The sequence below is a fragment of the Acartia tonsa genome, chromosome 14 (assembly GCF_053477335.1).
Source record: "Acartia tonsa isolate MP-2025a chromosome 14, ASM5347733v1, whole genome shotgun sequence".
Lineage (NCBI taxonomy): Eukaryota > Metazoa > Arthropoda > Copepoda > Calanoida > Acartiidae > Acartia > Acartia tonsa.
This window is the reverse complement of record NC_137273.1, coordinates 13,195,013-13,209,489: the sequence shown is the minus strand read 5'-3', so window position 1 is coordinate 13,209,489 and position 14,477 is coordinate 13,195,013. Positions and strand designations below refer to the sequence as shown.

At 33.1% G+C, this 14,477-nt stretch overlaps 1 protein-coding gene across 1 annotated transcript; it reads left to right on the top strand.

Annotated features, from left to right (window-relative positions):
* The first annotated feature begins 3,074 nt into the window (after positions 1–3,074).
* Positions 3,075–13,857, top strand: LOC145306441 (uncharacterized). Its single transcript, XM_080148536.1, has 20 exons — positions 3,075–3,391; positions 3,806–3,873; positions 4,186–4,312; positions 4,544–4,612; positions 4,798–4,858; positions 5,149–5,236; positions 5,539–5,683; positions 5,910–6,007; positions 6,361–6,399; positions 7,034–7,114; positions 7,759–7,850; positions 8,190–8,237; positions 8,667–8,734; positions 9,359–9,436; positions 10,173–10,245; positions 10,558–10,703; positions 11,858–11,989; positions 12,526–12,684; positions 13,081–13,376; positions 13,732–13,857. The coding sequence occupies exons 1-20, from the start codon at positions 3,079–3,081 to the stop codon at positions 13,855–13,857; spliced, it is 2,307 nt and encodes a 768-aa protein (XP_080004662.1). The 5' UTR covers positions 3,075–3,078.
* Positions 13,858–14,477: the final 620 nt, after the last annotated feature.

The window sequence follows — 14,477 nt, the reverse complement described above, 5'->3', positions numbered from 1 at the left end:
TACGCCCAGCCATCTCCGCCGCCACATTATCAATTCTAGTACCAAGAGCATGAATCTCACCCTTGATCGAATTAATATTACCATTGATCGAATTAATATTACCATTGACCGAACCCAAGAAATTAAGCAGAAACACCTCCTTCTCCTCAGGAGACATCTTCTTGTACTCAGCAACGTCCAAGCTCATCGTGCCACCTCAAAAATGCCTGAACAAAACTAAAATAAAAGAAATAATACAATTAAAAGAAAATTTGAGCCGTAAGTCCGTATTAGACTGCGCCAAAAATGTAGCGTAGCGTAATAAAGACAAACAGTTAATTTACTAATAATAATGTATTAATTCAATTACAGATTATAATGTAACAAGGATGACAACATCCATAAGTAGATTTAAAGTGTATTTATTAAAGTCAAGAATAGATTTATTGGAGAAAATAAACACGAAACCTTGTTTTATTTTATATGATGAAGACGGTTAAAGTAAATTACATACTAGATGCACATATCAATCGGAAAAATATTTTAAAACTGTTAATGCAAAAAAGTTTTAGAATTTAAAAAAGATATGGGGAAATATGTCGAACATATAAAAATAGCCAAAAACCTGCTAAAAAGCAGTTTGGCTGCCATTGTTTCTTTTCTTAAAACGCCAGAAATTTGATTTTAATATCTTTAACTGAAAACTTTTTGAAAATTGGACCATAAACACCAAAGATATGGGGGAAAATCTGAAAAATATAAAAATAGCCAAAAACCTGCAAAAAGGCAGTTGTCCATCATTGTTGTTTTCTTCAAACGACAGGAAATTTAATTTTGATATGTTAAACTGAAAACTTTTTGAAAATGGACCATAAACACCAAAAATATGGGGGAAAATCTGAAAAATATAAAAATAGCCAAAAACCTGCAAAAAGTCAGTCTGATCATCATTGTTGTTTTCTTCAAACGACAGGAAATTTAATTTTGATATCTTTAACTCAAAAATTTTGAAAATCGGGCCATAAACACCAAAGATATGGGGGAAAATGTGAAAAATATAAAAATAGCCAAAAACCTGCAAAAATGCAGTCTGATCGTCATCGTTGTTTTCTTAAAATGACGGGAAATTTAATTTTGATATCTTTAACTGAAAAAATTTTGAAAATCGGACCAGAAACACCAAAGATATGGGTAAAATTTGGAAAATATAAAAATAGCCTAAAACCTGCTAAAAAGCAGTCCGACCGCTATTGATGTTTAAGAGTTAATTGTGCTCCTTAATAATGGGAATGTTGTCAAAAAATTTCAGCTCTCTATCTTTTATATGAGCCGAGAAAATCAGGTTTCCCCCAATTCATTAATTACGGACGGACGGACAGACGGACGGACGGACGGACGGACGGACGGACAGACGGACGGACGGACGGACATTGTGAATTATAGAGTAGCTTCGCTACTAAAAAGGTTATGATAACTATAACAGTAACAATATGCACTTTTGGTCTGTGCCAATTCCCAAAGCAAGTGATCTTGCTCCAAGAGGGTAACACACAAGACTAAAGTTATATTTGTCAAATACATACATTTCTCTGACAGAGAGAAATGTACTTTATATTACATTATTACTGCGCTACTTATGAAAACAGTTTTTCTTGTTATATGTATCTAATTTGGTTACATTTAATCCATCTATCGGTTTGGAAACTTATTGGTCCGAAACAAATTATAAATAATAATACTTAAAACACAAAGAATATATCCATAATACAAAGTATATTGATGTCTGTCTGTCCGTCTGAAGCTTAAGATCTCAGTAACCACTGAACCAAATGGGCTTTACTCTACTGGTCCTGTGATGGGTTTAAGCAATTTTCTTATGAAATGGGAACCCCCTCCAAAAAAAGAAACCCCCCGATTTTTTTTACTTTTTGTTTTTAAATTTAAAATACAAAAAATTGGGTAGTCAAATCAACCCCCTCCCCATCCCCTCAAGTGCCCTTAGAGGCCTCTAGGGGTGTAGCCGCTAGTTTATTTTAAAGCTGTGGCGTTCACAGGGTTTTCCCACTGCACCCTCTCTATTTTTGACACCTCCCCCCCCCCCCATTAAACTTACATCAAGTGGGGTAAAGGAAGGTTGATATTTGGGGAAATATATAAGTGACAAAAACACCCCCTTTAAGTAACTAAGTGTCTGAAAAATCAGCTATGTGACGTCATAAAATTGAGGGATTATCCATCTCTTTTTTAGGGGTTTTCTTTCCTACTAGGTTTGACGGATTATGAAGCCAGTTTGACCATCAATATATACTATATCTATTATATGAACGTATGTTACGTGAATTGAGAAATTGTTAGTATTCATAATATTTTAAGTTTTCACAATAGGGTAGGCTGGGGTTATTTTTAACTAATAAAATTGTTTTATTTCGTCAATTTTTGGTCAGGTTAGGTTAAGTTGGATTATGTTGCATACACGGTGGCACTGCAGATTTAGCTTACCAACACGCAGGGGTTAGAAAAAAGAAAAATTCCCTTTTTTTATTTCAAGATACTGGAAGGGGAGGGTTTCTGTGATCGCTAGGCACTTTAGGGGGAAAGCACCATACAATTGATTTTGAAGTAAAGTTACAAATTTAAGTATTTTTTTATCGTACCCTGACGTTAAAGGTTTGACACTAAAAAGCATCAATTATGTAGTTTGCCCTCATATACCCTTCTTAAGTACATATGCTTTGATTTGCCTAATAAGGTTTTTAACTAACATTATAAATCAAAATAGTATGCGATATGAACAAAAATATTAATTTTTAATAGGTTTGAAATAAAAGGAAGTTCGTTTATGCATCTGTTTGTGTAAAATGATCTCGTTAAGGGCTTTATATATTAGTTTATTCCTTTTAAGAGGGCATAGTATAGGTTAAATGAAGGGTTTTTGTTTATTTTTTGAGATTTTGGTTTGTACTTTCCAGCGAAGCATTATAAATGTCTTAGGGTTTTTTAGGCTATTTTTCTTACTCCCCACCCCATCCCCTAAATACTAGGGGTGGGGTATATTTTAAGATAATTGTATAATAAATTAATCCTTTAACAGAATCTTATATGGAGAGCTCGGACTTTAAAAATCCTCCAAAATCGGCGGGGAAAATCGTCGATTTTGGCGATCTACCGCCACCCGATTCAGTCGTCACCATTCCCCGCTATAACGGCATGCTATCGGCGCCTTCGGCGGGCTTTGCAGGCGGTTTTGATCCCGCCATGTACGACACGGCGACAGAGGCAGAGAATGAGATTGATGACGGGCCCATTTTTGGCGGGTACGGCGGTGAATTCGGCGGGAATAACGGCGGGGCATATGTTTCTATGTTGACAGATTTAGCAACTTCGTCGACAAATATGCCAGACATGAATTTAGGTAAAAAATTTTATTTTAACCTTCTTTAGGGCATAAAATGTTTAACTTATATGTTAAATATAATAAATAATCATAATTAAAACAACGTATTACTTTTCATACAAAGTTATTTTTTGAATAATTGAAAATTAAAGGTTGGGGGTTTGGTCACTGGATAGACCTGCAGGGTTAGAGCACCGCAGGTGTAAGCCTATTACTAATTTTTAAAAAATATGGGGGGGAGGGACTGAAAAATAATTTATCGTATCGTATCATAGACAATTTTTTAGGAATAATAAAAATTAGATATAAAACTAATACCAGTTTTGTTAGCCTTGGCCTTCTGTATCTTGTGGCCAACAAAACTGGCAATAATCTTAAAATTTTTCATTTCACTATCCGCGGAAATCTGTCTATAATACGATATATTCTTAGGTATAGAAAAGAGTTGGCCGCACCTGGCGGTCATTGAAGAGGCCACTGGTTCTACCCACGGTCCACAGGTATGTCTGTCCTTCTGTCCTTCTGTCAGTCAGACAGTCTGTAACACTATGGGGGAATATAATTTTCTCGACTGCTATGTAAGATAGACAACTGATTTTTTCAGTGGGGATTCCTATGATAAATGCGCATGTCCGTCTGTCTGTCGTTCATGCTTTAAAAGACATTTTAACTTTAAAGTTTTCTTTGATTTTTTTTATCTTATATCTACATCTGCGTATGTCTATCTATTATATTATATAGTTACCTATCTATCAACCTACCTATCTAATAATTTTTTATCTAACTAGCTCTATATATATCTAACATTCTAGGTGTACTCTATCGGATCAGAACGCCCCACAATTGCTCCGCGAATCTATGGGGGAGAGTTTATGCCCTCCATCAATGGATTTTCTGATAACAAGAATGATCAACAACCAAAGATTCAAAGCAGACAAGGTATTATATTTGGGGGAGTTTAAAGTGGAGAGAAAAAGGGAAGATAAAGAGAGAAGAATAGAGAAAAAGACAATCAGAGAAGAAAAAAGATAAAGTTTGATGGATAATAAGAATATGAGAAAATGATCAGAAAAATGATTAAAAATGATATAAATAGACAATACATTAATAAATAGCATAGAGAGAGAGAGATAAAAAGTATATTTTTCTCATTAAAAAAATCTCTTTTAGATACTGGAGACGATATAATAACTGCCCCTCCCCCACCCAACATTGGGGTAGCCAGTTTAGCCAATAAAGGTAACATTTTTATATTGTAAAACTATTCTGAAACTTGATAGTGTGTTGTTTTGTTAGAAAAGCTTACAAAAACGGTTAATAAAGCTACAAAAAAATTGTAGTATTATTTTCTTATATCTAAATTTATATCCCAACCAAAATCAAAATATTCTAAAAACAACTGTAATTTTCATTAAATTGTTTAGGTTACAACTATCATCAGCATAATCCGTTTTCGAATGCTGTTACAGTGGCGTCTAGCGTCAGGTAATTTAACTAAATAGTTTTCAAATGCTGCCACAGTGGCATCTAGCGTCAGATAATTTAACTAAATACTTTGATAACCCTTCGTGACTAACCACAATAATATGTATATTTAAAGTTTATTTTCGGTTTAATCAAAAGTGCTATTAATTTTTGGTCTTATAAAATATAGAATGTTTATTCTTGATTTTAACAAATGCTCTTTAAATCCCCTTCTCTCTTTCTCTTTATTTCAATCCATGATTTTTTGTACTTCGCTGCTTATTTATGTTATCATCCTTATAAAATTCTAGTTTTGGAGAAGAACGACCAAATTCAAGAGAAGTTAAAAGAAAAGGAAGTATAGCTTCAGGACCTAGGCCTATTCTTCAACAATTAAAGGTAGATAGATAGATAAACTTTTTGATAGATTCATTGATAGATAGTGATAGATAGATGGATACATAAATAGATTCAGATGAATTGATGGATTGAAAGATAAAAGATTACAATTTTTAACCGACTATATTAGTAGTAAGAAGTTCATAACAATATAAGAAAATATTTTGACTTTTCTGCTATTAAAAGTGATATTAAATTTACCTGTTTTATATTTTTTGTTTTAAAACAATTACAGCAAAATATACATATTTTCTAACAGATAAATATTATGTTAAGAGGTAAAAAGATCATCTTTATTTAAGTCCAATCAAAATGAACCACCGGGCAAAAACGCACGAATGGATCCATCAATCTTCCAATCAGCTGTTCCTAACAAGTCTAAGACGACATTTACTCTACCACCACGTGTTAAAACATCTCAGTTACAGAGAAGACCACCTAATAAAGGTAAATTAAAGATAGGGTTATATATAGAGAGAGAGTGAGAGAGAGAAATAAAGAAAGTGATGCAAAGAGAGAGATAGAGAGAGAATAAGAGAGTGAGGGAGATAAGAGATAAAGTAAGAGTGAGAGAACGAAAGAAAGAGTGCGTGTGTGTGAGAGAAAGAGAGAGAGAAAGAGAGAAAAAAGAGACACCTTATTCTGCATCTATCTATCTATGGTTAACTTGTAGGTCCTGCGCCACAGAAAAAATTGCCACCCCCTAAAGATCAGAACAGAAGGCGGCCTGGAGGATTCTTTCCTCCTGGAGCTTCACATGGCGGTCCCCAGGTATTTTTATTATTTTTTTTCTCATTAATATTATTATCAATTTACTATCTTTATATCAAGAAAATGTGGTTTTCTCGGTTGCTATTTAACATACACAGCTAGAATTTTTAGTAAAGATTTACAGTGACAATTTATATCCAGTATACAGTTTACTTTAGCCGTCGGTCTGTATGTCATGCTTTAAATGATATAAATAATTATTTTCTTTGTGCTTCGCTTCTTATGGATATTATCTTCCGTGTTTTTTTCTAAAATACATATATTTATACAGATTTTAAAAGCCTTAAACGCCTTAAAAGAGAGGCATCGTTTTGATTTATAAAAAAGTTTTATATTTCTGTTTTTTGATTTAGAATCCAGCTTACCTGACCCCACCAGTAAACATAGATAGGGTAAGTAACTTGTTTCAATAGAATTGTTTGTTTGTTCAGAGGGGAATTCTTTGAAAAACTTTGCCTCACCAAAATCAGTTTGCCTCAATAAAATCAGTGAGGCTCACTAAAAATTTAGAGGGAATAATTTTGCCTCACTAAAATTTTAATGAGTCAAACTGATTTTAGTGAGGCAAAAGTTTTTCTTAAGAATTCCCCTCAGTTTAAGGCATTAGAAAATATTTTTGAATCAGTTTTAGGATTTCTATTTGTAATTCAAAAAGGCATGAAAACTAATATTTTTGTAGCGAAGCTGCTCTTTAATTCACTTTGATTGTCCACCCGTCAGTCAGTCAGTATGTCAGAAACGCTATGAGGGAAATGTGATTTTCTCAGCTGCTGTTTATGATAAATGGGAGATTTTTTGTGTAAATTCCCTATATCAACAATGAGTATCCAGTATGTAATATACTTTGTCCGTTGGTCTGCCAGTCAGGCTAAAAAATGTAAAGATATGTGAGAAATGTTTCGTGATTTTTTATTCAATAAGTCTATTCTTGATTTAAACAAATAGTCTTTAAATCTGCTTGTCTGAAATCCTATCTATGATTTTTGTGCTTTGCTACTTATTGATGTTGTCGTCCTTGTTTTTTAGAATGATTCTCCCAGAATTGATGATTTAAACAAGATGGATAATATTCAGAATATTGTTTATGTTGATACACCAGACAGAAAGGTATATATAATATTTCATAAATCTCTTTATCTATATTTCTAATTATCAATTGAAATCCAAAATAGAAAGCAAGAACGTTTAAACTTTTTTAAGGGGGGTAAAATGAGTGGTTTCAATGATTTAAGGGGGTAATCTAATGTATTTTAAAATTTGGAGGAGGGGGGAAAAGAGGTGTTACAAAGTTTGAGGTAAGTAAACACCCCCCCCTCCCCCGAGGACTTCTATAATAGAAAGTATAGTGACGTGCAGAGGACTTTGCCAGGGGGAAAATTTAGACAACCCCTTGGCTGTATTGAGGTGTGTATCAGGGGATGTAGACCTTTGTCAATATGAGGCTGTAGGTGGTTGGACACCTAGAGATGGGATGGGGAGGGGGGGGGGGGTATCCAAAACCCTTAATTTTTCCTGGAAATTGGTTATAACTCCCCTCACCCCCCTTTTTCACACCTCTGAATGTAACTGATATTTTTCAATCTAAATATATCTATAAATCTATTAATCTATCCATCCATCTATTTCTACATCTGTCTATTTGCAAATGTCTATCCATTTATCTATCTTTCCATCCATCTTTCTACCTTTACATCCATATATCTATCTATCTATTTATCTATATATCTATGTATATCTCTATATCTATCTAGTCTAACAGAAGAGTAGATGGAAAATTTGAGACGTCAGCCCAGGACCCAAATATCAACCCACATGCTAAAAGAAGAAATATCCCAAATAAAAGGTAAATTATAAAAAGTACAATATCTGTTTGATAAAAAATGATTTTCTTCTGAAAGGGGCGGGGACATTGGGCTGTTTACTACACTATTCCCAAAAATTTTCTTATTCGTTAGCTTAGGGGACTTCGATGGATTTTTTGATTGTTTGGTTCATTAAGTTGAGTGTCCAAACATTCCAACTACTCATTGTAATCTATCATTGGGGATGTACATCAATTTATCGGCCATTGTAATATTTCTTTAATAAATAATACACTAATACATATATTAAAAATTTAAAACTTACATCAACAAATTAACACAATTCTAATAATGAGATTATTTAATGATTTTTTTGTCAGGGTAAACAATAACAACTTGAAGACAAACCTAGAACCTCCGCCAAAAAGGAAAATAAATATTTAATATTATTTAAACAAGGAGGACAACATCCATAAAAGCGGATCTCTAAAATTAGACGACAGGACAGGGAGTGAGAGAGATATCATGAAATAGAAAGACAGAGAGAGACATTGAGAGAGAGAGAGAAAGAGAGGGAGGGAGAGAAAGATAGTGTTCATGAGAGTGATAGGGAGGGAGAGACATAGGGAGAGGGATAGTGTGTGTGAGAGAGAGGAAGAGAAAGAGAGAGGGAGGAGTAAGAGAAAGATATGTGTGATAGAGAGAGATCTTTCTTGAGAATGGTCACTTTTCTCTCTCAAATTAACCTAAACCTTCCCGAAACAAATATGAGGATTTCTTAGAAAGGAGAACCATATCGTTCCAGTGGTTAGCTAGTTCTATTAAAATTGAATGCTTATTATTATTAACTTGAGCAGACAATATGCTGTGTTTGATCTGAATGATGCTAGAACTGTCGAGCTATCTGCTGAACAACAAGCTAACGGTAAGTTTTATTTATAGAGAAAATAAAGAGTTGCTGTACTTTCCAAATTGTACCTAACTGTTATCATGCAAAGTTTAATTCGATAGGGTAGTTTTAACATTCCCAAATTAACAATAAGAACTCTCCGTTACGGACGAACGGGCATTCGGACCGAGCCTAATTATAGAAAAGATTAGAATTTAAAAAGGTTTTTCTTAATACGCATAATTAGCTAAGCAATAGGAGTTTACATATCAGTCTATAAAAAAGGTACAGTCAACTGTAATACCAAGATTAAATGGAAAATTAATTAACACAGATGTTGTTTTAAGTTTAAAGTAATTTTGAAATTCTAGAAAATAGATTTAATCAGGATTTGATGAATACTTAAGTTTTGTGATATCAACACTGCATTTGATTGGATTCAGTTTCTTTTACTGTTTTCATACCCATGTTCAAACATATATACTAAATCCTATAATATTTCTTAGAATATCTAGAAATTAGTTTTTTTAATTCTTACATATCAATTTATATTCATGTAAGTCTAGGGAACTGACTCCACAGCTAGCAAAGAAAATTTTATAGGATTTTGGCTCCAAAAAAAGATTTTACCTTTTAAAAAAAAAATCTTCTATTTTTTAGATGAAGTAGTGAAGAGCAATGAGCGGAGTATTGAAATCTTAGATTCGGCTACAGAAAGAATTCTTTATGAGGATAATGGTAATGATTAATAGATAGATGGATTGATAGATGGATTGATTGATGGATTGATAAATAGATTGATTGATAGATGAATTAATGGTAGATTTGTTGATAGATTGATTGATTGATAGATGGATTAATAGAAGAATATACAGAAGAATAGAGAGATAAAATAAATAAGCAATTGACTAAATAAGATAAAAGAAGCCTTGAAGTCTCAGATTCGGCTACTGAAAGAAAACTTTATAAAGATAATGGTAATTTGTTGATAGACAGATTGATTGAAAGATGGATTAATAGAAGAATATACAGATGAATAAATAGATAGAATAAAAAAACCAATTGACTAGATAAGATAAAAGAAGCATTGAAATCTCAGATTCGGCTACTGAAAGAAAACTTTATAAAGATAATGGTAATTTTTGATAGATAGATTGATTGATAGATGGATTTATAGAAGAATATACAGATAAATAGATAGATAGATAGAATAAATAAACAATTGAAAAAAAATTGGAGGGGGGTAATTTTTGTCTAGGGGCGATTTCTTTCTGGAGGGTTGTGGTAACCTCCCCAAAAATAGTTATACACCTTCCCGGGACCTATGAAAAGTTACCCTGTTAAGGTGAACCCGATCGGTTCAGCGGTTAGCGAGATCCTTCGTTACAAACAAACAAACAGACAGACATCGTTCTACTTTGTATTATAGATCACGAAAGGTTTCGTGATTTTTAAAATAAAAATATACATTTAGATGAAAAAGCGCGGGAAGGATTATCTCCACTAGAAGTTGAGGCATTATTACATCAACCTGCTCCTATTATCAGGTTCTTTATACAATACAGATATTGCCAATAAATCTTATTTTTCACTGTATTAAAGTAGGATTTAACTTTTATTTTGCACTCTCTCTTTCTCTTTTACTGTTTCTCTCAAATTTTTTTTATCTCTTACTGTCTATCTTTCATTTTCTATCTTTCTCACTCTATTTACCTCTCTTTCTCTTTCTTTCTCTCTCAATTTTTTTGTACATCTTTCTCTTAATATCTATTGATTTCCATTTGAATTTAAATGGTCACCTCTACTTTTAAACATGTTTAAAATATGAATACTGTATTGTATCAAAGTCGTATTATTAGACAAAAAATAACACCCAAGCCGTACCAGCCGACCCCCAAGATTACCCCAAAGCCGTATCAAGCCCCACCAACCATAACTCCAAGGCCGTATCAACCTCTTTTCAGTTCTCCAGGAAAAAAATACTTTAATAGTTGTTTATCGCAATGTATTATACACAGCTTTCTTTTGTAGTAAAAGTAAATATTGTAATATTAATTCCAGTTTTGTTAGAATCGATGTGGCCGAAACCCCGACCTAACAAAATTGGTATTGATTTTATGATTTAAAAAAAAACATGGAAAATTTTTCTAATATGATGCTATACATGATTTTTCAGCTCTTCGCTCTGGACGAAGGGATGAAGTAGCTATAACTGTCAGGGAGTAAGGGAGGGGACAATGGATCGAATATTCAATTTTTAAGGAGTCTCAGACTTTGGGGACTGGCTTAAAGGGAATGTGCACGAATACAGCAGATTCTTATTGATTTTGGGGACTTGCGCATCAATGCCCCGCTAACTAGCTGAGCTAGTTTTGAATATGCAGACAGAAAAGTTTGTTATTTATCGCTGGTTTTAACAAATATTTTTTCCCAAGAAAATGTCTTTTCATGTATAGAAACTCTACTGTGATATTTATGTATTAAATAATCTAAGAACCGCTTGAATTTTGGGGTCAGTTATAAATATATCAGAAGGGTTGAGGTAGTTCTAATCAAGATTAATTACATAATGTTTACTACATTGTGATGTGTTGATAATTTAGTTTTCAAGTAAATGATTTTTTTCTGAGAACTAATTTTGTTCTAAATTAGGTTACCATGATCCCTTTTCAATTTTGGTAAAATTTTCTTGATAAATCTGGTTTTTATTGCTTTTCAGCGAACCCTCTTAAATTGAATTAATTGCCCATTTTCCCCTCCCTTACTCCCTGCATAACTGTAGAAAATTTTCAAAGTAAACAATTATTCTAAAATTCCTATGTGTTATTAACAGGATGTCTGCTTCTGTAAGTCCCGACTGATCATGCTAACTGCTGATATGGTTCTCTTTTACACTGCAGTGTAGCTTTTCATAGGTCTAAAGGTTTATGACTGTTTTGGGAGATGGTAACAACCTCCAAAGAAAAATCGCACTTAGAAAAAAATGACCTCATACATAATATCTTTTACCTAAAACTGTAAATATTGGAGAGGGGGGGGGGGGTCAACTTACTCCCACTTCAAGTGCTACTAAAGTCCTACTGGGGCAGACTGCTAGTCTCTTAAAATAGATATCAAAAGATTTTTTTTACAAATATTGAAAGTATTTTTCTAAATTAGCTGGAATAGAAGAAAGAGTTATTGGTCCTATAAATATTCCCGAACAATTAATACCTATTGAGGAACTAGCTAATGAGAAGAATATGGATAATAACAATAATGATGGCAATAGAGTAAATAGAAGAATTACAGGTCGAATAGATATATTAATTGGTAGATAGACAGATAGTTATATGGATGGATAAATAGATAGATAGTCATATGAATAGATAGTGTATGGATTGCCAGTTATGGATAGATGGATTGATATACAAATATATATGTATCTGTAGGGATGGCCAGATATATAGATAGATATGCATGGATAGATAGATAGATATAATAATGGACAGATTGATAGACATATCAATTGACAGTTAGTTAGATATATTAATTGATATATACAGTGTGTTTTTTTTTATGAGAACTGGATATATGGATAGAAAACTGGATATATGGACAGACAGACAGATAAATATATGGTTTGATAGATAGATATATGGACAGAAAATATGTATATGGATGGACATATTGATAGATATATAGATTAGTGAATTAACAGATTGATAGACATAAGGAAGGGCAGATAGATATATAAATGGATTAATATATTAGGATTGAATAATTGTACATAGATTGGAATAAAGATTAGACAAACAATAAACTAATCCAACATTCTATTACTTTAGGAGAAGAAATCAAAACTGGAGATACCCCAGTCTACAAATTGGATCTACCTGGAGATTTGTCTGCTAGGAAAATTGTTCCGGGACAAATCCGACCACCTAAACTCTCCCCTGAAAAGCTGAAGCCCAGTGAAAAGATTTCTGAAAAACTTATATCGCCAGGTTTTATTATTATTTTTAATCCCCCCCCCCCCAAAAAAAAAAAAAATTTAAAAATTGGACGTCTTTGCATATATGATATAAAGATTACCTCCCCCCCCCACCCCCCAAAAAAAAAATAAAAAAAAGCTCGGACTTCCTTGTCATGGGCGATAATTCTTGGGAAGGTGGAGGTTCCCAATTGATATAATTATATAAGAAGCTTCACAGTAAAGGAGAACTTTTTTGGTCCAGCAGCGGTTAGCAAGATTTTTCGTTACACACAGACACACGTTAATAAACGGACACCCTTTTACTTTAATTTACTAAAAGAGGAATAGATATTTTTTATTTTTTTTTTATTTTTAAGCTAATTCTAGGGCTTTCTCATAACTATAAAATTATTCTAATTTTATATAGGGGTTGGTATGAAGCCGGGCATTGTATTATCCGATACTCTACCTATATCAACAACAACAACTACAACAACTACTACTACAACAACAACTACAGCTACCACTACTTCAACTACAACAACAATATCAACAACTGAAAAATCCTCGAAACCTGTGACAGAAAAATCCACGAGTTTGAATAAGAAGATTCAAGCTCTTGAAGCTGAACTATTTGGTGGCGGTAGTAATGATGATAATATTGAGAATGATACTATTGAAAAAGAAGTCATTAATGAGAAAGATGACGCTTTAAATGAACAGGTAGAAATATAAAATATGAAATAAAAAGAACAGGAATCTAAAGGGATATGACAGTGGGTGATAAATTGACGTACATCCCCAATGATGATACACAAATTAACCTTTTGTAGATTACAACTAGTGGTTGGAGCGTTTGGACACTAAACTAAATGAACCAACCAATCAAAATTCACTAAATCTCCAAAGTTTTTAAACCAACAAATAAGAAAATGTCATCATAAAACTTTGAGGACTATTGTAATAAACAGCCCAATGTCCCCTCCCTTCCTAGTGGAGGTATCCTAACTTTACAAAAAATAAACCTTAATAATTACGATGCTAGGCTTTGAAAGTACTAATTTCAATATTAATTTAGGATTCACCAAACTCGAAGTTGCAAATGCTGCTGAAGAACCCAAAATTGAAGCAGCTTCTAATGCAGAAAAGTCTGGATTTGAACCAGTTGCTGCCAAAGGATAACACAAATTTAAATCAGGGATGACCAATATTATCAACAGAATATATAGCAAATATTCTTTTCAACAACTTGGGTGTATTCGTAAGTTTGCACTGAAGAACATTGAAGAAAACTAGGTGATTTCACACAAATTATCTGTTGAACACTGATACCCGGGTACCCCCCCCCCCCCTGCCTTTTTTGATGTTGAAATATGGAGAGGGTTGTTTTTTTTCTCCTATGCCAAATACCTGCAGCGATACCTATTGCCCAATAAACCTAAACAAAAGAAATAAAACTAACCCCCCCCCCACCCACCCCCCACTAATCATATTTATATCGAAAAAGGGGGGGGGGGTTAAGTGCTTAACAAGCAATTTTCTGAAACTTTTATATTTCATTATATCATAAAAATACCTGCTATAAATCTCTAAATAATATTTGTCATAAAACCAGGAGAATCTGGTTTTAAGCCATTTACTGAGCCAGAATAATCCAGTTTCTGGCCAGAAAGAAAACCAGATAAAACCAGTTCAGTTCAAGCCTGAAAACCAGGATAAACCAGTTTTAGACGAGGGACCAATACTTAAATCTTTACTTTTCAACTTTTGACATTTGGATAATTTTTGTTTAATTGTATTTTATAATGTGTTAGGAGCAAAACA

Coding starts and splice junctions, on each gene's coding strand:
- LOC145306441 (XM_080148536.1), top strand. CDS start 3,079: ATGGAGAGCTCGGACTTTAAAAATCCTCCAAAATCGGCGGGGAAAATC. Junction 3,392..3,805: donor TATGCCAGACATGAATTTAG/GTAAAAAATTTT, acceptor ATATATTCTTAG/GTATAGAAAAGAGTTGGCCG. Junction 4,613..4,797: donor AGCCAGTTTAGCCAATAAAG/GTAACATTTTTA, acceptor TAAATTGTTTAG/GTTACAACTATCATCAGCAT.